The sequence below is a fragment of the Apostichopus japonicus genome, chromosome 13, assembly GCF_037975245.1.
Source record: "Apostichopus japonicus isolate 1M-3 chromosome 13, ASM3797524v1, whole genome shotgun sequence".
In the NCBI taxonomy this organism is placed as follows: Eukaryota; Metazoa; Echinodermata; class Holothuroidea; order Aspidochirotida; family Stichopodidae; genus Apostichopus; species Apostichopus japonicus.
This window is the reverse complement of record NC_092573.1, coordinates 16,502,903-16,525,278: the sequence shown is the minus strand read 5'-3', so window position 1 is coordinate 16,525,278 and position 22,376 is coordinate 16,502,903. Positions and strand designations below refer to the sequence as shown.

The 22,376-nt window shown below is 38.5% G+C and overlaps 2 protein-coding genes across 2 annotated transcripts in view; both read right to left on the bottom strand.

Moving 5' to 3' along the window:
* Window positions 1-3,410: 3,410 nt before the first annotated feature.
* Window positions 3,411-22,376, bottom strand: part of LOC139978711 (G-protein coupled receptor 54-like) — a 47,141-nt gene continuing 28,175 nt past the window's right edge. Inside the window, exon 3 of the mRNA XM_071989155.1 lies at window positions 3,411-8,079. Coding sequence (XP_071845256.1) covers window positions 7,466-8,079 — 614 coding nt within the window. The 3' untranslated portion in view covers window positions 3,411-7,465. The remainder of the gene's footprint in view (window positions 8,080-22,376) is intronic.
* On the bottom strand, window positions 13,765-20,622 carry LOC139978712 (uncharacterized). Its single transcript, XM_071989156.1, has 3 exons — window positions 20,247-20,622; window positions 17,900-18,347; window positions 13,765-16,671 (listed from the first exon to the last, which is right to left on the bottom strand). The coding sequence occupies exons 2-3, from the start codon at window positions 18,305-18,307 to the stop codon at window positions 16,366-16,368; spliced, it is 714 nt and encodes a 237-aa protein (XP_071845257.1). The 5' UTR covers window positions 18,308-18,347; window positions 20,247-20,622; the 3' UTR covers window positions 13,765-16,365.

The following is a 22,376-nucleotide window of genomic DNA, read 5'->3' as shown; positions in this document are numbered from 1 at the left end:
GTGGGCACTAAGTAGCATGATTATATGGGGATACATGAAAAATGTAGAGATGAATCGAATGAATGGAATGATGGGGATGATGCTGATGACGGATATGAGAATGGTGGGTACTAGGTAGCATGATTATATGGGAAAACATGAACATTGTAGAGATGACTGGAATGATGGGGATGATGCTGGTGACGGATATGGGAATGGTGGGTACTAGGTAGCATGATTATATGGGAATACATGAACATTGTAGAGATGACTGGAATGATGGGGATGATGCTGATGACGGATATGAGAATGGTGGGCACTAGGTAGCATGATTATATGGGAATACATGAACATTGTAGAGATGACTGGAATGATGGGGATGATGCTGGTGACGGATATGGGAATGGTGGGTACTATGTAGCATGATTATATGGGAATACATGAACAATGTAAAGATGACTGGAATGATGGGGATGATGCTGGTGACGGATATGAGAATGGTGGGCACTAGGTAGCATGATTATATGGGAATACATGAACAATGTAGAGATGACTGGAATGATGGGGATGATGCTGGTGACGGATATGAGAATGGTGGGCACTAGTTAGCATGATTATATGGGAATACATGAACATTGTAGAGATGACTGGAATGATGGGGATGATGCTGGTGACGGATATGAGAATGGTGGGCACTAAGTAGCATGATTATATGGGGATACATGAAAAGTGTAGAGATGACTGGAATGATGGGGATGATGCTGGTGACGGATATGGGAATGGTGGGTACTAGGTAGCATGATTATATGGGAATACATGAACAATGTAAAGATGACTGGAATGATGGGGATGATGCTGATGACGGATATGAGAATGGTGGGCACTAGTTAGCATGATTATATGGGAATACATGAACATTGTAGAGATGACTGGAATGATGGGGATGATGCTGGTGACGGATATGGGAATGGTGGGTACTAGGTAGCATGATTATATGGGAATACATGAACAATGTAGAGATGACTGGAATGATGGGGATGATGCTGGTGACGGATATGAGAATGGTGGGTACTAGGTAGCATGATTATATGGGAATACATGAACAATGTAGAGATGACTGGAATGATGGGGATGATGCTGGTGACGGATATGAGAATGGTGGGCACTAGTTAGCATGATTATATAGGAATACATGAACAATGTAGAGATGACTGGAATGATGGGGATGATGCTGGTGACGGATATGAGAATGGTGGGCACTAGGTAGCATGATTATATGGAAATACATTAACAATGTAGAGATGACTGGATTGATGGGGATGATGCTGATGACGGATATGAGAATGGTCCGCACTAGGTACTCAAGGTTATGCTAATAAATACTTGAAAGTAACTGTACACTCGTTGTAGTGTGATCTGAATAAAGGTCGTAAACACCTTAACAGTCGGTCTGAATAGGATGCTGAACGGAAGAAGCCTAAAGGCTTGTATCTTACATTTCCCTTCGGGTGGTTATCCAATTTGCAGCTTTGTTTACATTTTATTTACATCTTATGTATCTAGCAATTTACATGGCATTACTGTTGCAAGAAAGTAGACTGATTTCTTGACTAAAGATGTCGCAGAACTTGGTCCATTTTCATGAACTATGTGTAGAGAAGATAAAGAGTCATGGTATTTTGTAGAACACCTTTAATGTCCATATTAGAAGTTGTGTCTAGTATGCTTACACGACTGTTCAAAACTGCTTCTTATAAACATTTAATGCAAAGTCAACCAATATATGTTATATGTTATTGTGTTTTCTTGCAAGACCAAGTATTGTGATTAGCTTTCATATATCACGACAGTAAAATCTTTCAATTATATTTGATGACGTCACACTCGATGTAGGATTGTTTGCTTTCATGCTTACAATTGTTAGACTTTCCACTCGACCATATCACTGGTTGTTAACCGAATGACTTTTGGCTGATGAATTGATGTATATTCTTATTTCTATACTGAACAGGGTTCTAGATACCTCCAAGTGTGTAGACCAACGTAGATCGACACTGTCGCAATTCACTAGTGAAAGCAAGTCATATACTTAGCATCTTGATGAAACATTACATTTCCATGAACGACATTTAAAATAGTCACAGTTTGTACCAGTTAACTTAAAGCAAACAGGTGTGATGCCATAGGAACACACTTATAGTAAACTATTTTGCTTTCCTCTATGTTCTCACTTTATTGTTTTATCCTTGGATTGGATAGGATTACAGGGTTCTGCCGCTGCCGGTCGGCGCCGGTCGGGCCCGACCAGCACGCTGAATTACCGACCGTCACAATCTGCCTGAGTGACTTTTCCGACCGGCACTTATTTTCGATAGGAACTCCAAAAAAACAGCTCCATAGCCGGAGGGTCGAACGTACAGAAACAATCTGTTTGAGACTAGGGGAAATCCAGTTCATAACTGTTCAAATTCAAAATATCCAACACATCACAGTGTCATACTTAGTAAAAATTACCAGAGTTCCGCATTCCAGACTAATGACTGTTTCCGTTTCCAACTCCCGATCGTACTTTTGATAGTTTCATTTATATCTATTTTTATCGCGCGAGACACAGGCACTATCCAGCTAGCTAGTACACATACGGCCGTTAACCTTCGTAGCGGGTGAATTTACATCATATTGCATTAGGCACGACCAGCGCACTCCGCCTCGTAGTGACTATACGTGACGGCTACACGAACTAGTCAGCCACGTGCACGGTGCATTGCTATTGCTTTTTAGTATACTTAATAGGCACCACCGGCTGGTCTGTACTCTCGTGCTCCAGATATTTGTCCTAACTTTTTTCATTAATTATGAAAAATTCCAGACATGAGATCTCATTTCAAAGCTGTCTATATGTGGCTCAGAATACTCGGGAAGGGCCGTTTCCGGCCATCTGGGGGGTTTCCAAAACCCAAAATTTTCTTGTACCGGCACTCAATCTACCCTGGGCAGAACCCTGGGCTTAGTACAGAGAAGTGCGTATTCGTGTATCAATGCATCCTAATTTTGAAGAAGAATATTAGATGTTCCCTTGAAAGAAAAAAATAAAACAATTTTGTAAGTATACACGCATCTATGACATCACACCTTCTTGCTTCAAGTTCACTTTACAGAACATGTAAAATAGATTTTCACCATATATTATCCTATAAATGTGTGAGTCGACGGACGCGAGGGAAAAGGGATATTCATGGACCCTTCTTAGGTGAAAGTTGTTTGTATGTCACTTTCTTCTCTAAAATATATTACACTAGTGTAAAGTTCCATATGTTTTCTTACCGCCTTCCTTATAAGGTTGATGATATTTTTTTCTGATGAACATGTCGATTACTTGGCTAACACATATAACGGACAATAGTTAGAAGGCGTGTGGAGGGTGGGGGGGGGGGGGTAAGTCGGTGTTTGAGTTATTGCAGATATAAAAGCAGTTATTTAACAAATGAAGACTCATCAAAATCTTTTTTTTTGACAGTAATATATGCAACAACTATTAGATATTCATTCTGTTTCTTAAAGTTACAAATTGACAATATTCTACTTCCAGTACACATTTAATTGGAGGCATTCCAGTAGAAAGGCATACATCAAGGCTTCCACAGAGATTTTTTGAGTATGTACTGTTAAATACATTTTGAGAAAACTCTCAATTGATATTAACCATTGGTTCTCCTGCTCTACCCGGCACAGTCATATAAGAATTGTTAACAACAACAACAACCAATATATTGACAAACATACGTCACATTATCTTACTACGAAGCATTAACTTGTGTTCAACAGTTTCATTCAGTAACTATTAGGACTGATAAAATGGGAACAGAATGTGTCACTTAGTGGTTTGAAACCATATGCTTCTCTTAGGAGACGAAATCCATATTAACATCAAATAATAACTAGACAAAATCATGATGACCACGATGACGATGAGTCGTTGATGACAATGACGATAATGTTCCATATTTATATATTTGAGAATTAAACGTGCAAACGCGTGCGCGTGCGCATGCCCGTGCCCGTGCTCGTGTATGTGTGTTGTATGTGAGTAGCTCTCAACTTTCCCCTAAAGCACAATTCCGATGAATGTGAATCTCGATGTGTACAGATTTTTTGTGAGTTGTCTATGTGGCACATTACTTCAAAAACACCCCCTCCCCCCCCCCCAAAAAAAAAGTCGTGCTGGAAATTACAACGCAAATTGACTTTGCGGTTCACAAAAAATTGCCTAATTCACATTTAAATGGTCAGAAAGTTTCAAGCGTCCAATGGATGAAATAATGAATTTTAAACTTGGAGAATGTGTGCCCAGGAAGCTGCCACTGCCTGTGTCATTGGCAAAAGCTCCGTTGTCAAATCAGTAGTATTCGTGCGTAAAGAGCTCAGCTACATACTTGTCAGGCAGGCAATGTAGAATGAAGAGCCTGAAAATTATAAAACGTCAAAAGATTCATAATTAAATGATGATAATGATATAAAAGCACACAATGATGATATAAATGTATGCTACCGTATTCATCGCGAGCTCCCTCTGTAGAATGCTCACCGTTATAATTGTGTACTTTTATAATGTTATCGATCATAGTTGTATAATTATTGTGTACTTTAATATTAGCATCGTACCCTTCTGTTAATTATCGTAATACTTTTGGACCATTTGTCATTGCATATTGCTTCAGCATTATCCGCACCACCACTACCAGATAAAAATAAAGTGCCGATCGCGATATTGGCCTCAAATTAATTTAAGGCTCGTATAATGCGGAGGCGACTTCGTACCTCTCTACTGGGTATTTGTGCATTTGAACAGTAACCCGCTTAACATCCTTACACTGATAGCCTAGTACTGAATGGAAAGTTGTTGGCTTGCTGCATCCTAAAGTTCCTTCATAGACAGACCTGCAACATGACAATCAAAAAACGTTAGGTTTCGTGGTCTGCATGACAGAATTTCACACTATATGCTCATTTCTAAGCGACTGAACAGACTTCTTGTCAACAGTTGGATAGAGTTTTGGGGATTTAATTATTGTAAACGGACCTACAAGGTCTGTAGGTAAGCCTAACCATGTGTAACGTGAGTGACTGAATTATATATAGTCGCACTAACCTTGATAGGCTTACGCCTTTAATGATTAACATTGGACCTAGGTGAGATTATACATTCACATTGTAAGACTAAGGGCGATAAGGAGTATCGGCCGGTTGTAGGAATATTAGATCATGGGCTCATCCTTCTTTGAGCATGTCAAAGTCGAAGGCCATTAAAGTCACTTCGTCATTTACCCTTAAAATTGCAAAACTGAAAAGTGTTGACTTATCGTTACAAGGATTGAGATCAGCAAATCCGTGGATTGCTCTCTTGTTGTTCTATTGTAAAATTCTAGTTATAAAATTAGATCCCTCCTGGACGACAACATATCTAAGGCCCCCCCCCCCCACCCCCTACCGGTTGCGCACTTGTCATCGTGTACTTTTATGTCAAGTTTCACTGAATTTGACCCTTTGGGCTCTAACCTTCACCTTTCGTTCTGAAGGTATGCGAGGTTTATGTTTCCTATACATAAAGGGCACCGTCCTATGAAGTTTCTCGAAAATAGGTGTAAATATTCCAAGCATAAAACGAAGCTATACTCGACTATTTACGGTATATTCTAAAATAACTGATTTTGGTAATATTCGAAGTTGTACTCTTGGCGTTCCACACTAAGCAATATTGCTTTCAATTAGATTTTGTTGAACTCTGTATTCAAAGGAACTCTAGCGTTTCCCGTGAAAATGCGACTTATGGTAGACTGACCCGGTGGAGTTTGTCAGTCAAGATAAAAGTGTGCAAGCGAGTGTGCGAGTCCATTCATTTTAATTCAGAGATAATGGAGTTTACAAAGAAACAGTTGCGTCTTCGGTAGCTAAACATGTGTACTAAAATTCTCTTCATATTCTTTCATCTCCTGTAGTACAGTCCTTACATTAAACTTACGAATGTTACAATACACGCAACTAAATACAAAATGACACACTACATGATATATTTATGATACTACTATACTATCAACAAAGTGCACTTCAGATTGTTTCCACCACCAATTCCTTTTAGCATGTAAGGCACGTTAAATGTGTGCTTTCCTGTTTGTAAATTCCAGAAACCTAGATCATATACCATAATTAATTAATCACAAATGTATTTAAAATATACTTATCTTATAAAATTTTGTTCGTTTGTTTCCATATACGTTGCGCAGCGGGGGACAAATGATACGACAAACTCGCGGTAACTGGTTACGTGGCACATAGACGGATCACTATTACACATACTATTTACATGCTTCAGAAGGGTTTTAACACCTTTATTTATTATGTTTTTCGACCTGACCCTTATAGTTTGTAATACACCATCCATCTTGTACTATTTCCTTAAGTCACCTTATTTACAAACTTCAAGACAGATATGATTGGTAAGATTCCCCGAACCTACGGAAGCCACAGAAGGAACAACACATTGACGAATTACCGACATTGCAAAACGGTAAATTTCAGTTTTTTGTGCGTTCTGCACGGTTAATAAATCTACTTTGTGACGTTTTGAGAAGAAGTAGGCCTACTAAGTCTGCAAATCGACAATTTTACGTTTTGACAAGGTAATAAGCATGGTGCCCATTTTCACGCATAATATATTTTCTTGAAAACGGTAATTTTCAGATTATTGGCGTTTGTCACGTGGTAAATAACAAAAGTGCAAAGCGGTATTTTTCAGATTTTGACGTTTATACACTTAACGCATCTCGTCAAAACTGTAAATTTTAAGTGTGTAAGTAGTCAGTGTGATGTTCCCTCTACGCTTCCGTAAAATCCCCCTCCCGGAAACGTAATCGGTGTCACTATCTCATATTAGAGGATTTTAACTCTCACGGGATTGTTTTTGAAATAGCAATATAAAACTAATCAACTAATATGCGTCATGACATGGTGTTACTTTCCTTTGTGGCATTATGAAACCTTTGCAAAGTAAACTTTAAAGCCGTCATGTCAGTGGCTAATTCTGTACTTCTGTACGAGCTGAATAGATGAAAAATTTAGACATCTCGAAACTATATATTAATACGCCTTAATATGTACATCAAACAGAACTTAACTTAACCTTAAGCAGAAATGTTATTGAATTTACAATACCCACCAACCTTTCATTAATGCACGGATAGTGATGTAAAAGGACTTGATCTTGCAAACGATAACGAACTCTGAGATATGACCCCACAAAACAATCAATTTAATAAATTTCACAGAATACTTGTTGTAACGTTCGAACTATTTTCCCGTAATTCATGATTAAGAAGTGATTTTGTGCAGCTTCATTACTGTGAAGGTAAAGGTGTGTACTTTGTTAATCTCATCTGCAGCTATGAGCATGTGCAAAGTGCTTCTGTAATCATGTTGTCCTTTAGCATTTCTAAGTTAAAGACGTAGGTCGTTCCTGCGAAGAATCCCTCGCGATTCTTTGTGTGGAGTGTGTGGATACAGTTTTCATTTCGTTCGATGTTAATACATTGGTCTCGTACGTGTGCCAGTGAGAGCATAGTGATTTATACGCACACTTTTTAAACGCAGTTGTGATGAACGCATAAACGAACGGATTAATCAAGCTATTTGAGTAAGACAATACAAGTATAAAGATAACTAGAGTGTTCGATAATTTCCAATTGGACGTCCAGATATGGTCGTAGTTTGGATCAGTCGCTCTCCACAATCGATGCATATTTGTTGGGAGCCAACAAAGGGCAAAGAGCATGACAACAATAAACACCATCCGGGTTATCCTCCTCTTGCGGTAGTTCGACCTGTGGTGGGCTTCAGCACTTTCAGTGCCACGTGACGTCTTCTGCCATACTTTAAAGAGAATGCCAAGATAGCAACCAAATATAACCAACAGAGGCAACAAGTACGTCGAGGCAACGACAAAGTAGTGATGGACAAGACTCCAAGCCAGAGAATCAACCTTGACTTCACATCGATAGTGGTTGACATCAGTCATTATAAAGACTGGTAACTGCACAAAGATTGAGCCTGGGAAAGATAACATTATAAGAATGAGTTTATGTCACCAGTCATTACTGAAATAACATAGGTGATATGTATATTTAGCGATGGAAAGAAATGCTTATTTGTGGTATACGTAAGAAGAGTACAGGCATGGTACGCAAATCTACTTTTAAGATTTGGCAGCACTGTGTTGCACAAGGTTAAGACAGGTAAAGGGAAGTCACATGGCTGTTGTCATAATGTTCCCTACTGGACATTGATTGAAGACCTAACTTTCCAGGCAAAATGAATAGAGCGAGACATCAATTTGAGAGTAATGAATCTCTATAGTTTATTAAGCGTCTCTCTGATATTAAGGTAAACTTACTTTAGAAATACAAAAGGAAAATCCGAACCAATTAAAGAAATACTACATCTCTATAGCACTAGCTCTTTCTCCTTTGTTCTGGCCAACCTCTGCTCCCCAGCAAGTCTTACCAGGTAAGTTTAAACGACAGTGTCTTTGTGACTATGGGCGGCCATTTGGGAAGAAAATACAACGATGACACAAGAGACAAACAGACAAGAACAAAGATGAAAAGGAACAATAATAAGAATGTAGATAAATGACATGTCTGCGCGAACTAAATTAAAGTACGCCCCCACGATTGAAAGTTTTCCCCATAAATCAAAAGGAACGTTGGGACAAAATCAAAATGAACATTGGGACATAATAAAAACGAACATTGGGACAGAATCAAAACGAACAGCCTCGTCTGCCTCTGCCCCCCCCCCCCCCGGTTAAATATTCACTTGTGGTCACAATAAAAACAGTATGTCGTAACTACATTTCGTAATATAACACGGTCAAGGTATAACCAAAACAGTGGCATCTGTACTTTTTGGATCATAGGTGTTCGTTCGTTTCACGTGGACGTTCGTTTTGATTTCATGCGAAAGTATTTTTGATTATGGTACATCTTCGTTTGTGACGCCTGTTCTTTTTGTTCTGAGCACTTGTTCGTTTCGCGTGTGAGCGTTCGTTTTGATTTCGTGTGAATGTTCTTTTATTTACAATACATCTTCCTTTTTATGGTTGGGATTGATATTTTTGTTCTGACAAGTGGATAAATTTTGACCTCCCGGTGCTCCTTGTTTATCCTTCGGTTGCATGTGTTTGATATGTTTCACTACATGAATTTCTTTTTCTTTTTCTTTCTCTTTTTAAGTGCAGCCTTTCACAATTTTTACATTGGTATTACATATGTTTGTTTCATTTTGCATATTTCTTCTTTTACAATTTTCTTTCTTGTTTATTCGTTTCATCGTTGTATTAGTTCCCCCAAATGGCCGCCCATGTGTTACCATGTAACGCAACATGCATAAAAGCAAGGACAGTGTACACCTAGATCAGAGGTCACTGGAGTATGACTATGGGCAGTTGTGTATTCTCTGCTCATCAAGGAGAACGTCTACGGATGCCTTTAGGTGGTTCTTCCTTACAGCTGTCAACAAGCATTCAACAAGAGAAAGTTCCGATTTACATTCAATATATAAATAGGACACTAAGAGGTATAGGTACAGGCTTAATTTACGCGAACAATACGTTAAGAAGTGCTAGGCAGTAATTATTGATGAATCACATTCCCTGTTGTGAGGGAACTTGCCATATTGCCATCAAAATGACTTAATACATACAGTCATATTAAACCAACCTGACTCTACATTCAGTAAGAATTTTTATTCTAAATTTGTAAAGTCAGCAGTTTAAAACTCGATGAGGGAATCAAAATGGCCTAATTAAATGTATTGTCGTTGTAAGCTGTCCTTTTGGAAATAAATTGCTGCAGTAGGGGCGGGGAGGGGACACCCTCAAACTTAGAAATGTAAACCATTTACGTGTAATGCATGCAGGAAAATGTGAGATGGGCTATCCTAAAATATAATTACATATGACTAGAAAATATATGCATAGATTAATGCTAGCTGGTTATGTTGGAGCAGAACAGAAAAAAATGTATAAAAAACCCTTTTGGAGTTTAATTTCTTGCAATACTTATTTGCAGCTCACAGGAACAATAGATCAATGACATTTATAGGACTCTGTTACTAAGAGAAACGCACTGAATGTTGGGCTCCACAAACGTAGGGAAGAGATTAATGACAAGAGATGTCTTCGTTCCGACATTAACTTAATGCATGTCTTTGATGTCAGGTAGGGTCCCCTTGTGATGGAATCAAACATGCCAAGTCGGTCTCAATATTTGAGCCGAATTCAGCATAGTCTTACACCGATTGACAAAGGAGTAACACAAAAATTAAGAAAGAGGAAAAATCGTTCCCTTTTCCCCAGATTTGGAAAATACTTGGGACCCCGAAAATTGAATTCATCTCTAAATATATATCTGAGCTTTAAAATCGCACAAAGAGAACGAGAACTTATCTGCAACTGAAGTCCTCACACCAGGGTTTGAATACATACCAGCGAACTGTAACTCATATTCTGACATGTGCTTCAAATAAACTCCAGAGATATACAATTCCTCTCTCTCTAACGCGTTTGTACTTGACATGTATTTTAAATTCACTAAGAGAGAACAAGGCTGCAGCTTCCGAGGGCTTTGCCGTCGGGACCCTTTCTAAGGCTATGAGATACATTCTATAGAATTTTTAAGTGTAATCCTCTTTTTGTCATTTTAATATGCTGTAGCTTCCGGGGACATCCCTTGTACCCCCAACCATTAAAAGCGTCCAATCGTCATTACATAACAAATTGCCGCTTTTGTTTCTTTACTTTTGGAACGTTGCTCGGTCAGTTGTTAAAGTCGTTCTACAAAATGCGTTCACAATACCCTTACCAAATGCAAATGTTAAAAGGCTTTTGACTCCACGGATTCTGATTAAGGCTGAAGTTCATCAATGGCAAAAAACAACGCTAATGGAATATATGCTAAATACTGCAAGCATGGGCGCCCGAGAAGGGGCAGGGAACTTTGAGACTTAGTAAAAAGAGAAAGAAATATATCAAAATGGTAGACAGCTTTCAAATAAATTCCATAGAAATTGTGTTCCTCCATGAAATTTAATTTGTTCTTAAACTCACTATCAGAGAACATTAAGTATCTGAAAAGTGAAAATATCAAAGCTAAAGTCCCAAGGACCCCAACCAGGGTCTAGAATACATTCTCTTTGACATGTGTTTTCGTGTGTGACGTTTTACGAGTAAACGCTGCAGCTTATGGGATCATCGTATCCTGGACCCCACAAGGGCCCTGAAATATGTTCAACGGAGTGAATAGGAGGAATTCCTATTTCTTTCATGTATATATGTTATTCAAAATCGCTAGCAGAAGCCAAGAAATATATTTAGTGCTGCAGATTCCTCGGGCTTCGCCGCACCCCTGTACTCCCAGAAAAAGAAAATCGGTCGACTAGAAAAAGAGAAAGCTTGAAAGTGCCATATCCGATCTTCTAGAGGTGCCCAACCGGTTGTACTTGGGTGAATTTGGACTCTCCCTTTGCGGGAAATTTATATTTGCTGCACTACTCCTTACTACGCCACTCTCCCAGCCCAGACACCTGCCAAATAGGGTCAATTTCCACGGTTAACCGGTTAATTATTTTATTGTAAAACGTTTAATTATGTGGAAAGTTAACCGGTTACGAAAGCCAAAGAATGCCCCCCCCCCCCTTTTCTGTTATTTTTTTGTATTCTGTGGACGCCCATGATTGCAAGCTGAACTCAGAATCCAGTAACACTTTCTTCATTTCCGTCAACGTTAACATTTAAAAAGTAACACGTCCCGTGGTTTGGACAGGGCAGATGGAGACGATGTTTGCGAATCATCTACATATAATTTTTAATGACAAATAATTGTTTCGAATATTTTCGAAGAAGTAGAAGAATGTAGCTAAAAAAAAATGTGGACAAAATTCTGATCCTTATGAGACTGCAAATGGCAAATCCTATGAGAATTCACCAGCGATGTTAACCTTGTATCCGTCCAGATATTTACACCATTGTACTGGGAAAAACGGTCAGTAACCAGATATTTCATTAAGAAAAGTACATGAAACAGGTTATTCAAATCGTAGAGATAAACCCGAACCAAATAGGTTGAGGAGGACATTCTTCTTGCGTACAGTACGATTCCCTCCTGGCGTGATAGCGGTCCGTTGAAAAATAAACGCAACATACGTCTCAAAGAAGCAATTTATGTGCTGAAAACATATATACTTATCCAGATCTTTTTTGATACGCAGATCAACTGATCGAACCAACTATTGTAACATGTTATATCATAAGCAATCACTTATTACTAAACACCTTGAAGCTTTAGGGAACCCCACAATCCTTTCACAATGGGCATTGAGTCACGGTTATTGTTACGTTTTTTTCGTTTTTGTTTTCTTCGCTCAACACGTAGGATACTCTATAGGATACGATTTTAATCCTACCATTTTAAATATAGACCTTAGACTCGAATGTCGCACTGCGACCGATATCTGTCACTTCCTAAATACAAATGTACATCGCAAGCCAAATGCTCAATAAATCGAAAAACATGAATTTTCGGTCGAAAAACCATGTGTATCGACCGAGAAACCATGTTTATCGACCGATAAACATAGTTTGTCACCGAAAAACCATAATTATCGGCAGATAAACATGGTTTTATGGTGACAAACTATGTTTATCGAACGATAAACAGGGATGTTCATTAGATATTCCAAGTTTTTTTCTCGATAATCCAAGCTTATCTCTCGAAGAATCCATGTTTATCGGCGATAAACCATGTTTTTCGACAGATAAACAAGGTTTATCGGCGATAAACGCTATTTATCGCCGATAAACATGGTTTTTCGACCGAAATACTATGTTTTTCGCCGAAAATCCAAGTTTATCGGCCATAAACCATGTCTATCGACCGATAAGCATAGTTTTTCGGCGATAAATTATGTTTCATATTTGGCGACTGATGAAAATTTACCGGAACTACTTCCAAAACTCTACATGTTATGTTAGTATATATATATGATAAATCTTTGGTTCCGAAGCCGCATATGGGCGGGCCGCGAATATTTTTTTCCCAAACTAAACTGACACTGAAATTATTTCCTCGATTCTGATTGGCTGATCAAAACCGGAATGGTAGTCTGCGTTTATCAATGAATGTATGTGACACTGTTAGTGTTGATCATATCAATCCTCATGGGCCGCATCATGTCAAAAATACGTGTGTAGGCCTTATACAGGCTAAGTTAAAGTCTGTAGGCCTACGTGTGCCTACATATAGATACAATGTGAGGCTTCCAGTTATTAAGAGCCACTGTAAGGGCGGTAGGGCCTATATTAGTGAATTTGAGATCTCGAACTAATACGAATACGCATATACTGTTAATGCAGGCCTACTAGGTCACCAATGGCGTTGCCAAGGGGGGGGGGGCCAGGGGGGCACGTGCCCCCCTGGAAAACCTAGTGCCCCCCGAGTCCCCCCCCCCATCTGAGATTTGGGTTGGTAAAAAAATATATATATATATATTTTGTTATATTCAACTCCCATCATCTGAGTTGGTTTTTCATAAGGACAAAGAAGCACAGTAATTCGTATTTTCTTCAAATGAGTTGCACACACTGTAAAAAAAAAGAGGTCAGGTTACCCCAAAAAGTGGGTGCAACCAGGCTACCACCAGTTTTTGGGGTAACCAGGTTTCTGCACCCGAAGGGAAACCTTGACGTTTCCTTCAAACTTGGGGTTTTCGTCAAAATTAGATTTCCTCAAGTTAAGTAGTATTGTTTCCTTATGTATTGGGGAAACCTAACGTTTCCTCACATCCAAGGGTTTGTTGGTTTCCTCAAGTTTAGGGGTAACGTATCCTAAGATAGTGAGAAAACCAGAGGTTTCCCTGCTTTGGGGGTAACATACATTCCTTAAAAAGCTGGGGACTATTACACCAGTATCTGAGGTAACTAAAGGTTTCCTCACTTTCTGGTGGTAGCAAAAGTTGCAACCGAGGAAGTGGTGTAACCTACAGGTTACACCAAAATCTGGGGTAAACTACACCAGGATGTACTATCCCAGTGTTGCTGAATAAGTAACAAAGAATATATTTTCAAAAAACAACTGTATTTATTGTCACAACTTCAAAGAACGATTTAAAGAAGCTTTGATGAAAAGAAAAACAGTAGGATTACTATAACAAATAATAAGTATATATGTTTAATAAATACACATGTAATACTGTACATACCCCCCCCCCCCCCACCCCCTTATTTCAATTTGTCGTTCTTAACTATATAGTGCGTTAGGCCTTGAGCATGAAATGTTAGGAACTTATAGTCGAAATATTAATTATACAGTATGCAAGTGAAATATTACATGTTACTACCTGAGCAAGATATGTGAAATAGATTGTAACTTTTAACTAGTCACCAGTTAGAGAAGAGCAATAACAGTATCATTTACTGTGTAAATACCTTACACATGCATGTGTGTAATCCTTTTAAAGACCATTTAAATATTATAAATAGACTGTGGTTTCGGCGTGTGCGTCTGTCCCCTACCCCCCTCCCCTATACATTAAATACTAAATTTGACAGGAGTTACTTGTAATGTAATAAATTGATACAAATAATGAACTTGTAATTACCCCCCCCCCTTGACCAACATTAATTAAAATTATTTATTACATTATTTTGAAAGATCCATTTTTCTCGCCCACAAGAGAATTTTACATCCCAGGATGGATAATTCTGTATATGACCCAAAGTGCCATACAATACATCAATTAAGCTGACCAGTTTAGTCTATTTCTGGTAGACTTGCGGTGAAAGATTAGGATCTTTATTATGAACAATCTAGTTGTCAATAGTTCGTCAAATTTAAAAACAGGTTGAATAATAACTGATTAAGAATATAACAAAGTTTCTGATTTGCAGCAAAAGTAGTCTCGTTACAACAAAAGTAGTCCTAAGTTTTTATTTATATTTAATAATCACTTTGCAGCCCAATATTTCGTCCTATTACATGCAGGACCATTTTGTTTTTCTTAGAACCTTGTCTTGTCAGGAAAACGTGATAATTTTGCATATTACCAAAAATGTTTAATTTAATCACTCACATTAAATGTCTGGTAAGCACAATCACACAAAACGCTGTAAGATTGTGACATAATCCGAGCCCTAACATGTAAAAAGTTGGAACAGCAAGTTTGTTTTGCATGTAAATTATGCAATTAATCCTTAAATTTGGGTAAAATTGCCAGAGTAAGAAATAAATATATTCTACCATAAGCTATCAGATGATGGTCTGTTATAAATTAGTTGCAAAATTGCCGAAACGCAATGTGCCACAAGTATAGTGATAAATCTTTATCAAGTAAAATGTAAATACGTAACACAACTAATTAAGTTAAGGAAAACTGATGAGGAAAATAACATTCTGATTTGCTTAAACCATTATCTTGCTGTAGGCGACATGTTTTTTAAACGCTATATCTATGCCGAATGAGTGCCCCCCATTTGCATTCCTAGCTTAAATTCTAGATTATGGTAGCTGTAGGCTAGAACGACTGTTTTTTCCCCTTTTGGTCGAACCCACGTGGCCGCTCCTGCAGAGCTCTATTGAAGCCAACATGGAGCATGCCCTCTAACAAAATTCAGCATGATTAGGGTTAATCATGGATTCGATAGATATGACATTATACGTATACTCAGGCACATACATGTACAGAATCTGCCATAGATTTGATTTACCTATGGCAACAAATGATAAGGATTGATAAAGCTTTTTTATGCCAACGACGTGCATGCAAACATTTATTAATTTAAATAAAGCCGTCCCAATCAATATAAACTGAACGATTAAAAATGAATATCACAGGTCACCAGGATTCTTATTGTAATGTTCATACAAAACTCATTTGTCACATTAATAAACTTCCACTCTATACTGTAGAATTGTTTAGGAAACATGCTGATTTATTGAAAAGTATTATGTGATGTTATTTGGATAGGAAGACAGTCAATCAACAACCAGGACGCTATAGCACATGTCATATGATACTAAGTTTGCATTTGAGACGTACAGTATCACACAAGAAGGATGATGCTACAGTATAGTACAATAGTAAGGTAGCACACAAGAACTCCAGTCATGATGAAGAAAGACTAACTCACTAATCTCTAATCTTTTCATCAAATGCCCTTACTCTCCTTGGGGTCTTCAGTTTGTCTCTCAATTTCTTGCAGAATTTCTGAATTGCTGCTACAGTATAGTACGACAGTACAGTAGCACACAAGTACTCCAGTCATGATAAAGAAAGACTAACTCACTCTCTAATCTTTTCAACAAATGTCCTTACTCTCCTTGGTGTCTTCAATTTGTCACTCAATTTCATGCAGAATTTCTGAATGAAGGTGTATGTTTCAAGCGTAGTCGTGGTGTAGTGAATGTTGCAGGCGTACAGGAGTCCGAACAAAGAGCTGGCCGCAGAAATAACATTTGCAGTGTCAAATACAATGTGTTTTTCAACAACGATATAACAGCACTTTGGCTTCATTACGTCCCCAATAACTGCAACAAATGGATCCGCATTTTCCGCTGCGTCCACAACATAATCTGGAGATGTCTCTTCCTGCGAATAGAAAAGCAAAACCACAAGTTATAAACACTCAGTGAGTTTGTTTATCAGAGCTGGGGATAGGAAAATGTTAGCAGGATATTTTATTCATTGGCTTCCATGTTCGGTTTTGGGTTGGTTGATTTAAAAAAAAATACTAATTGTAATTGCAGAGGTGTAACTTGTTAATTTGGTACTGATCTCAGCAGCCTTGTGCCCACGTATGTGTGGGTCATACGAGTTATACCATGACCAGTGGTAATGGATTTAAAGTGCATTGAGACTCATGTGTAATGCGCTATATAAAATCATACATTATTATTATTAGCGTTTACAAGCAATGTACATACCCAGTGTAGGTTTTTTTACCTTGACCAAAAACAATAAGGATCATGTACTCACTAGGGGTATTCCACCTACCAAGTATGAGAATAATTAGATCTTGTATTGTTCACTTATGTTTACAAACGGCGTCACCAAAGCTCGAATTAAGGTTTTATTTACTCGCAAAACTTTGCTAGTGGAATACCATTGTCTGCCAGCACAGATGTTTGTTTAACAGCAAATAAACTGTGTCCGAGAACACCCGACATGTGACTAGGCTCTGTACTGGACCATCCTACAAGTTTGTACAGTAAGGAGCCTAGGCAGCCGTCAGTTGTTCTCGGACACGTTTCTTTTTTGACCCTCAAATCTTTTCGTTTGCCTTTGTTGTGTGCACCCGCAAACCGTTTTTTTCCCCTCATTTGCGGGTGCGCATTTGTGTGGTCTTATTTTGAGCCTTGGTCACAGACACACACACAAGCATGACTGCATAGGCTGAGATTCCTTTTGGCTCTGGCAAGGAATCAACAAGTCTTTATAATCTATTTGCTTTTACCAAAATGACATATAAAATCTGAAAATTGCTATAGTGAATTTTGGGACAAAATCGCATGCTGACTCTACGCCTATACTTGGCGATCACCCTCGCGAGTCAGCACGAGTCAGATTTTTTTCTCGGGTATTTGTTGTTTTTTATTGTTTTTTCTTTTTAGGTGGTTCACCGACTTCACCACCCCCCCCCCCTCCCCCCTTCAAATTTTCTGGCAGAAACCTTGCCTAAGATACTATTTTGAATGTTTTGTCCTTAGATTGTAAAAAGCCAACATGAGTGTGTTAGTTCCTTGCAACTTCTCAACAAGTCTAGAAATTAGAGAAGAAACAAATCACCTACGTTGCAATGATTTTGTTGATCACTTACCTCGTAAAGTTTGAAGAAACTCAAGAACACAACTGGAAGGACTAAAAGTGCAGCAACAGTCTTGTCCTCAATTTGCAGGTGCTTCATCACTATTGGCAAAAGTTGTGACTTTAGTTTTACTTCTGATAATATTTTACTTGCAGCCTTGCTTAAAGAGCTTTCAAAGATTTTGTGAAGTTCTGTATCTGTTAGACGTTTGAATTCATTGCCAATTTCGCATGGCGAAAACAATGCAGGGTAATTCTCTTGAACTTCAACAATAAGTGGTTTGGAGTTAATTAATTTACGCCTTTGAGCATAAGTTATTTCCATTCGTTGTTTGATTAGATCAACTTTTGGAGTGTTTTTTTTAAAATTCCTTCTCCATAACCTCTGTATGTTCTTTAAGGGTTTTGTCGTCTTCTCCATCAGGAATGATTAGACTCCAGTTGACCTCTCCTCGTTTTGCCTGATCATACAAAAAGAGAAAACAAAAGGTTTTGAGATATTTGGTAATACTGAACATTGTACTCACTACCATATGGCATAAAACTAAGCTGCCTACACTGTTGAGCTACTGGGTCAGTGAATAACTGGGTCAGTTTTGACAGAGGATAACAAATGAATCTGAATGAGAATGCAAATATAACCAGAAAACCAAGGTTTGTGATTTACTTGCCTCTTTGAAGTGCATAGTTTCAGTCTGGTATGACCATTAATTTATTACTTGTTTCATGCTGCCACATCTAACTAGGCAGAAAACACTGCATTGTTAACTCAGTATCAGGTTTCAGTGTTTGGCACCTGTTGACTTGCTAAAAATATATCCCAATACAGGTTTAAATAAATCAGACATACAGTATGGTTGCCAAGTTTGATATTGACATTTGAAGAATTAAGCTATTATGTAATAATTTTTCTATAATTTAGGAACCAACATCATGGCATATTTGTGTGTTCAAACATTGATCACATATTGGTGTTAAAACAGTACTAATACAGCTACAGTGTGTATTTCCCATATAGTGGTTGAATACTGCAATGCAAATTTAGTTCTAGTTCCAGAACATGACCAACCCCAGATCTCATGTACTTGAATCAATTTATAATTTATGCCTTAATGAAAGTGTTCAATAATTTCACATTAAATAGTAGCAGTCAGAAAATCTAAAAGATTTCAGTTACTTTTACATATTTACCACATTTTAGTTAGTGTGAAATCCTTAAAGGTCTTTTCAAGAAAACAGAATTTTCCCCCCAAAAAATCAGTTCCATTTTTGAATTTATGTATTTTACCAGTATTAGTAATCAAAATGGCTAAAATATTGGTCTTTATCATCAGCAACAAATGTGAAAAATATAGTGGAATACATAAATCACATAAATGTATAATGTTTGTTCAATTAATTGTTATTTATTAATTAGCGGTCAGGTTCTGGGTGGCGGTCAAGTTCTGGGTACTCTACTCTAGGCTCTTACTCAGTAATGCATACCTGTCTCCAGATTAACCTTGAAAACATCAAATTAGATATTCATTAAGTTATAGGCATATCACATGGTTTAGGCTGGGGTGAGCCATGAATTTTTCCAAACAAAAGTTAAGCTAGGCCTAACACTTAACAGTTAGGCTATTAGAATTTTGTCGTTTTTGGAGAAAAAAAACTGACGGCCTCCAAAAAAGATATAGCGGAGATGCTAAACAATTAAAAAAATTATTTGGCCTTACAATGCCTAACTTAGGCCTAGCAGCCTAGTCCTAGTCTTCCCATATGTTTGATAAACCCTAACAAATTACACACAACCTGAACAATGTGATAGGCTAACATATCTCCAACATTATCATTATCAATTAGTAGTATTTAGGCTAGGCTGGCCTAGTTTGCTAGCCTAATGTTGACATTAATACTCCCGAGTATTATTACTTATACTTATATAAGTTATAGGCTAATACTATAGCCTAGGGGGCCTAATTAGCCTAGACCAAGGTCCACATTCCTAAGTTGACCACAAAGTAAATGAGTCGGCCTGGGCTCGGCACCATGTTTTTTTTAAATTTTTACCCTGATTGGAGAATGCACCTGTCTTTACAATTAGGCTAGGCCTAAGCTAACTCAGGCTAGACTAGTAGCAATTATCTCTAGCCTTAGTTAGCTTAGGCATAGCGTGGCTAGCCTAACGTTGACATTAATAGTTTAGTCGATTTGCAATTGATCGCATCTCTCAGTGGCAAGTTTGTGATAACGCGGCTTGCTAAACAAGATATTACACAACCAGTGTATGACACCACATTTCAATGTGTTGACAGTTAAGAATTTTAACTACGATTTCATTTTTTAGGGTAAATTATTAAAGATTCAAATGATCTTACCTTTTCGTGCGAGCTTCTTGTACATCGTAACGTCTATAGTCTACGTACGTTTCGGTACGGTATACGTACGTACGTATGACTTCAACGTGCAGTCTGTTAATTCCCCCGCGCGCAAAGCAAGAAATATTAACAAAGGGGCGGAGCTAGTGTGTTATGTTAGAAGCCGTGTCATTGCTCGAGAATCGTTGTCGTGATGACGTTTCGTGCAGAGAATATAACAATCACCATCATTGGACCTCTCGGTTTCCCTTCATTTGGGTCATCGACAGAAGATATTACCTTAACGCTCTTTCGGGTGTAACACCAAAGTAACCCACACCGGGAAACCAGGATTCCTCACATTTTGGGTGTAAGGTTTCCCATTTTTTTTACAGTGCAGAGACAAGCAGAAATATTATACCTTTATTCTTCTCTCAGGTATTACTCTTCCAAGTTCATTCTATTCCTTTTTTAATGCAGTTGACTCGTTGTCATGCTGCTTGTGTGCATTTTTCATATGGGTGAGAGTGTTTGTCTGCTGTCTGTGTGTGTCTTTTACCTCTCGTGAATTGGATGCCTGTGAAATGCCGAAAATCCGGACCTGCTGTGAGAAGGGAGGGTACTGCGGTATGTTGCCTTGGTCTGAGGTTGACAGGTTAGGAGCTGACGAAATGTGAGAATGTGAGGGTCCACAGGCACCATACTTGCCTATATTTGTGGACCCATATATTAACCCTGTTGTGTAGGGGGTGCAGAGGTCATTTGAGGTCAGATGCTTGTAGGAACAAATGGCGAATGTTCACACCTGCATACTGAGCCATACTGGATGTGTGATCAAACTTTGGATTGCATGGTGAGATCCCTGATAGGAGCCAATAACGATGCTGGAACCTGTTACATCTTAATAGATAATGGGAGAAAACGAGAAGGACAAGAAAGGAGTCGGGGGTCATGCACACATTAATTCAACAAATGTAGGTTCTATTGATAGGGTTAGGCATAATATAGACAGCATGTGGTTCATATCCTCTGCAAAATTCTGCGCGTTGTTAAAATCATTACCTCAAAAATAACAATTTCTGGAGATATCTTCAGATCGAATTTAGCATCAAATGTGGCACCATTTTGCATCTAGCCCATCCTCCGTATGCGAAAATTTTCCAAAGGGGAGGGGGGCACCCCCTCCGCTTAGACCCCTCCCCCAGGACGGCGATCAGTATCCACCTAAGTGCCCCCCATCAAATGCTGGTACCCCCCTGTGCCCCCCCCCGACTGAAAAGTCTGGTGACGCCACTGTAGGTCACCATGTACAAGAACTTCTAATGGTGCCGGTAAACATCTGTGTTTCCGTACGTATAGGTTATAAGGCTATACAACTATAGTTAACAAGTCAAAAGACACAGACATATCGTCAAATGCCATGTTTGTGTACACTCAATGGCTGACACACTCGCTCGCGCGTCTTCATGGCCACTGCATATTCGACTAGGCCTATCATGATTCATTGACTGAATACATTTTGAAGTTATGATTATAAAACTAAAAGTATCGCAACCCCGAATGTACACAAACACCCCGTACATATGTACATCGGCTACATGTATACAATTACAAATGCACTGTGTTTTAGTGTATTGTATACTATACACAGTACAATAGGCTACATTGCATGTATGTGTTGTGTAGAGCGGAGCCAAGCGAGTAAACAAACTATCGAGGACTGCCTATAATGGGCGCAGTAGTTGGGAATAGTTGCTTCACTTTCGTTCATATATACCTACCAAAAGTTCTGGACAGTTGCTAATGTGAATATCTTGAATTTCTTCGTGTTGATCATATTGATATCGACAGATTATGGAGGATCCATGTTGAAAACTAAAGTATATCACGTGCTCGCTGATAACCAATCAAAATCGAGGAAATAATTTCAGTGTCAGTTCAGTTTGGGAAAAAAATATTCGCGGGCGGGCCGTACCCAAACTTCGTTAGGTCCCGGCCCTATCCATAATTAGGAACAACGAAATATGGCCCTCGTTACCGGTGTGAGACTGTTCGTGGTGTGCTCAGGGTTGTTTCTCCTGATAAATTCTGCGTTGGTGCCTTTGCCGAATAGAGAGGAGAGGCTATCAAATTCCCAACCCTCTGTTGACA

Excerpts from the sequence above, each read along its gene's own strand:
- LOC139978712 (XM_071989156.1), bottom strand. The coding sequence starts at position 18,307 with ATGGAGAAGACGACAAAACCCTTAAAGAACATACAGAGGTTATGGAGA. Across the intron at positions 16,672-17,899 it reads GTTTCTTCAAACTTTACGAG|GAAGAGACATCTCCAGATTA; the intron begins GTAAGTGATCAA and ends TTCTATTCGCAG.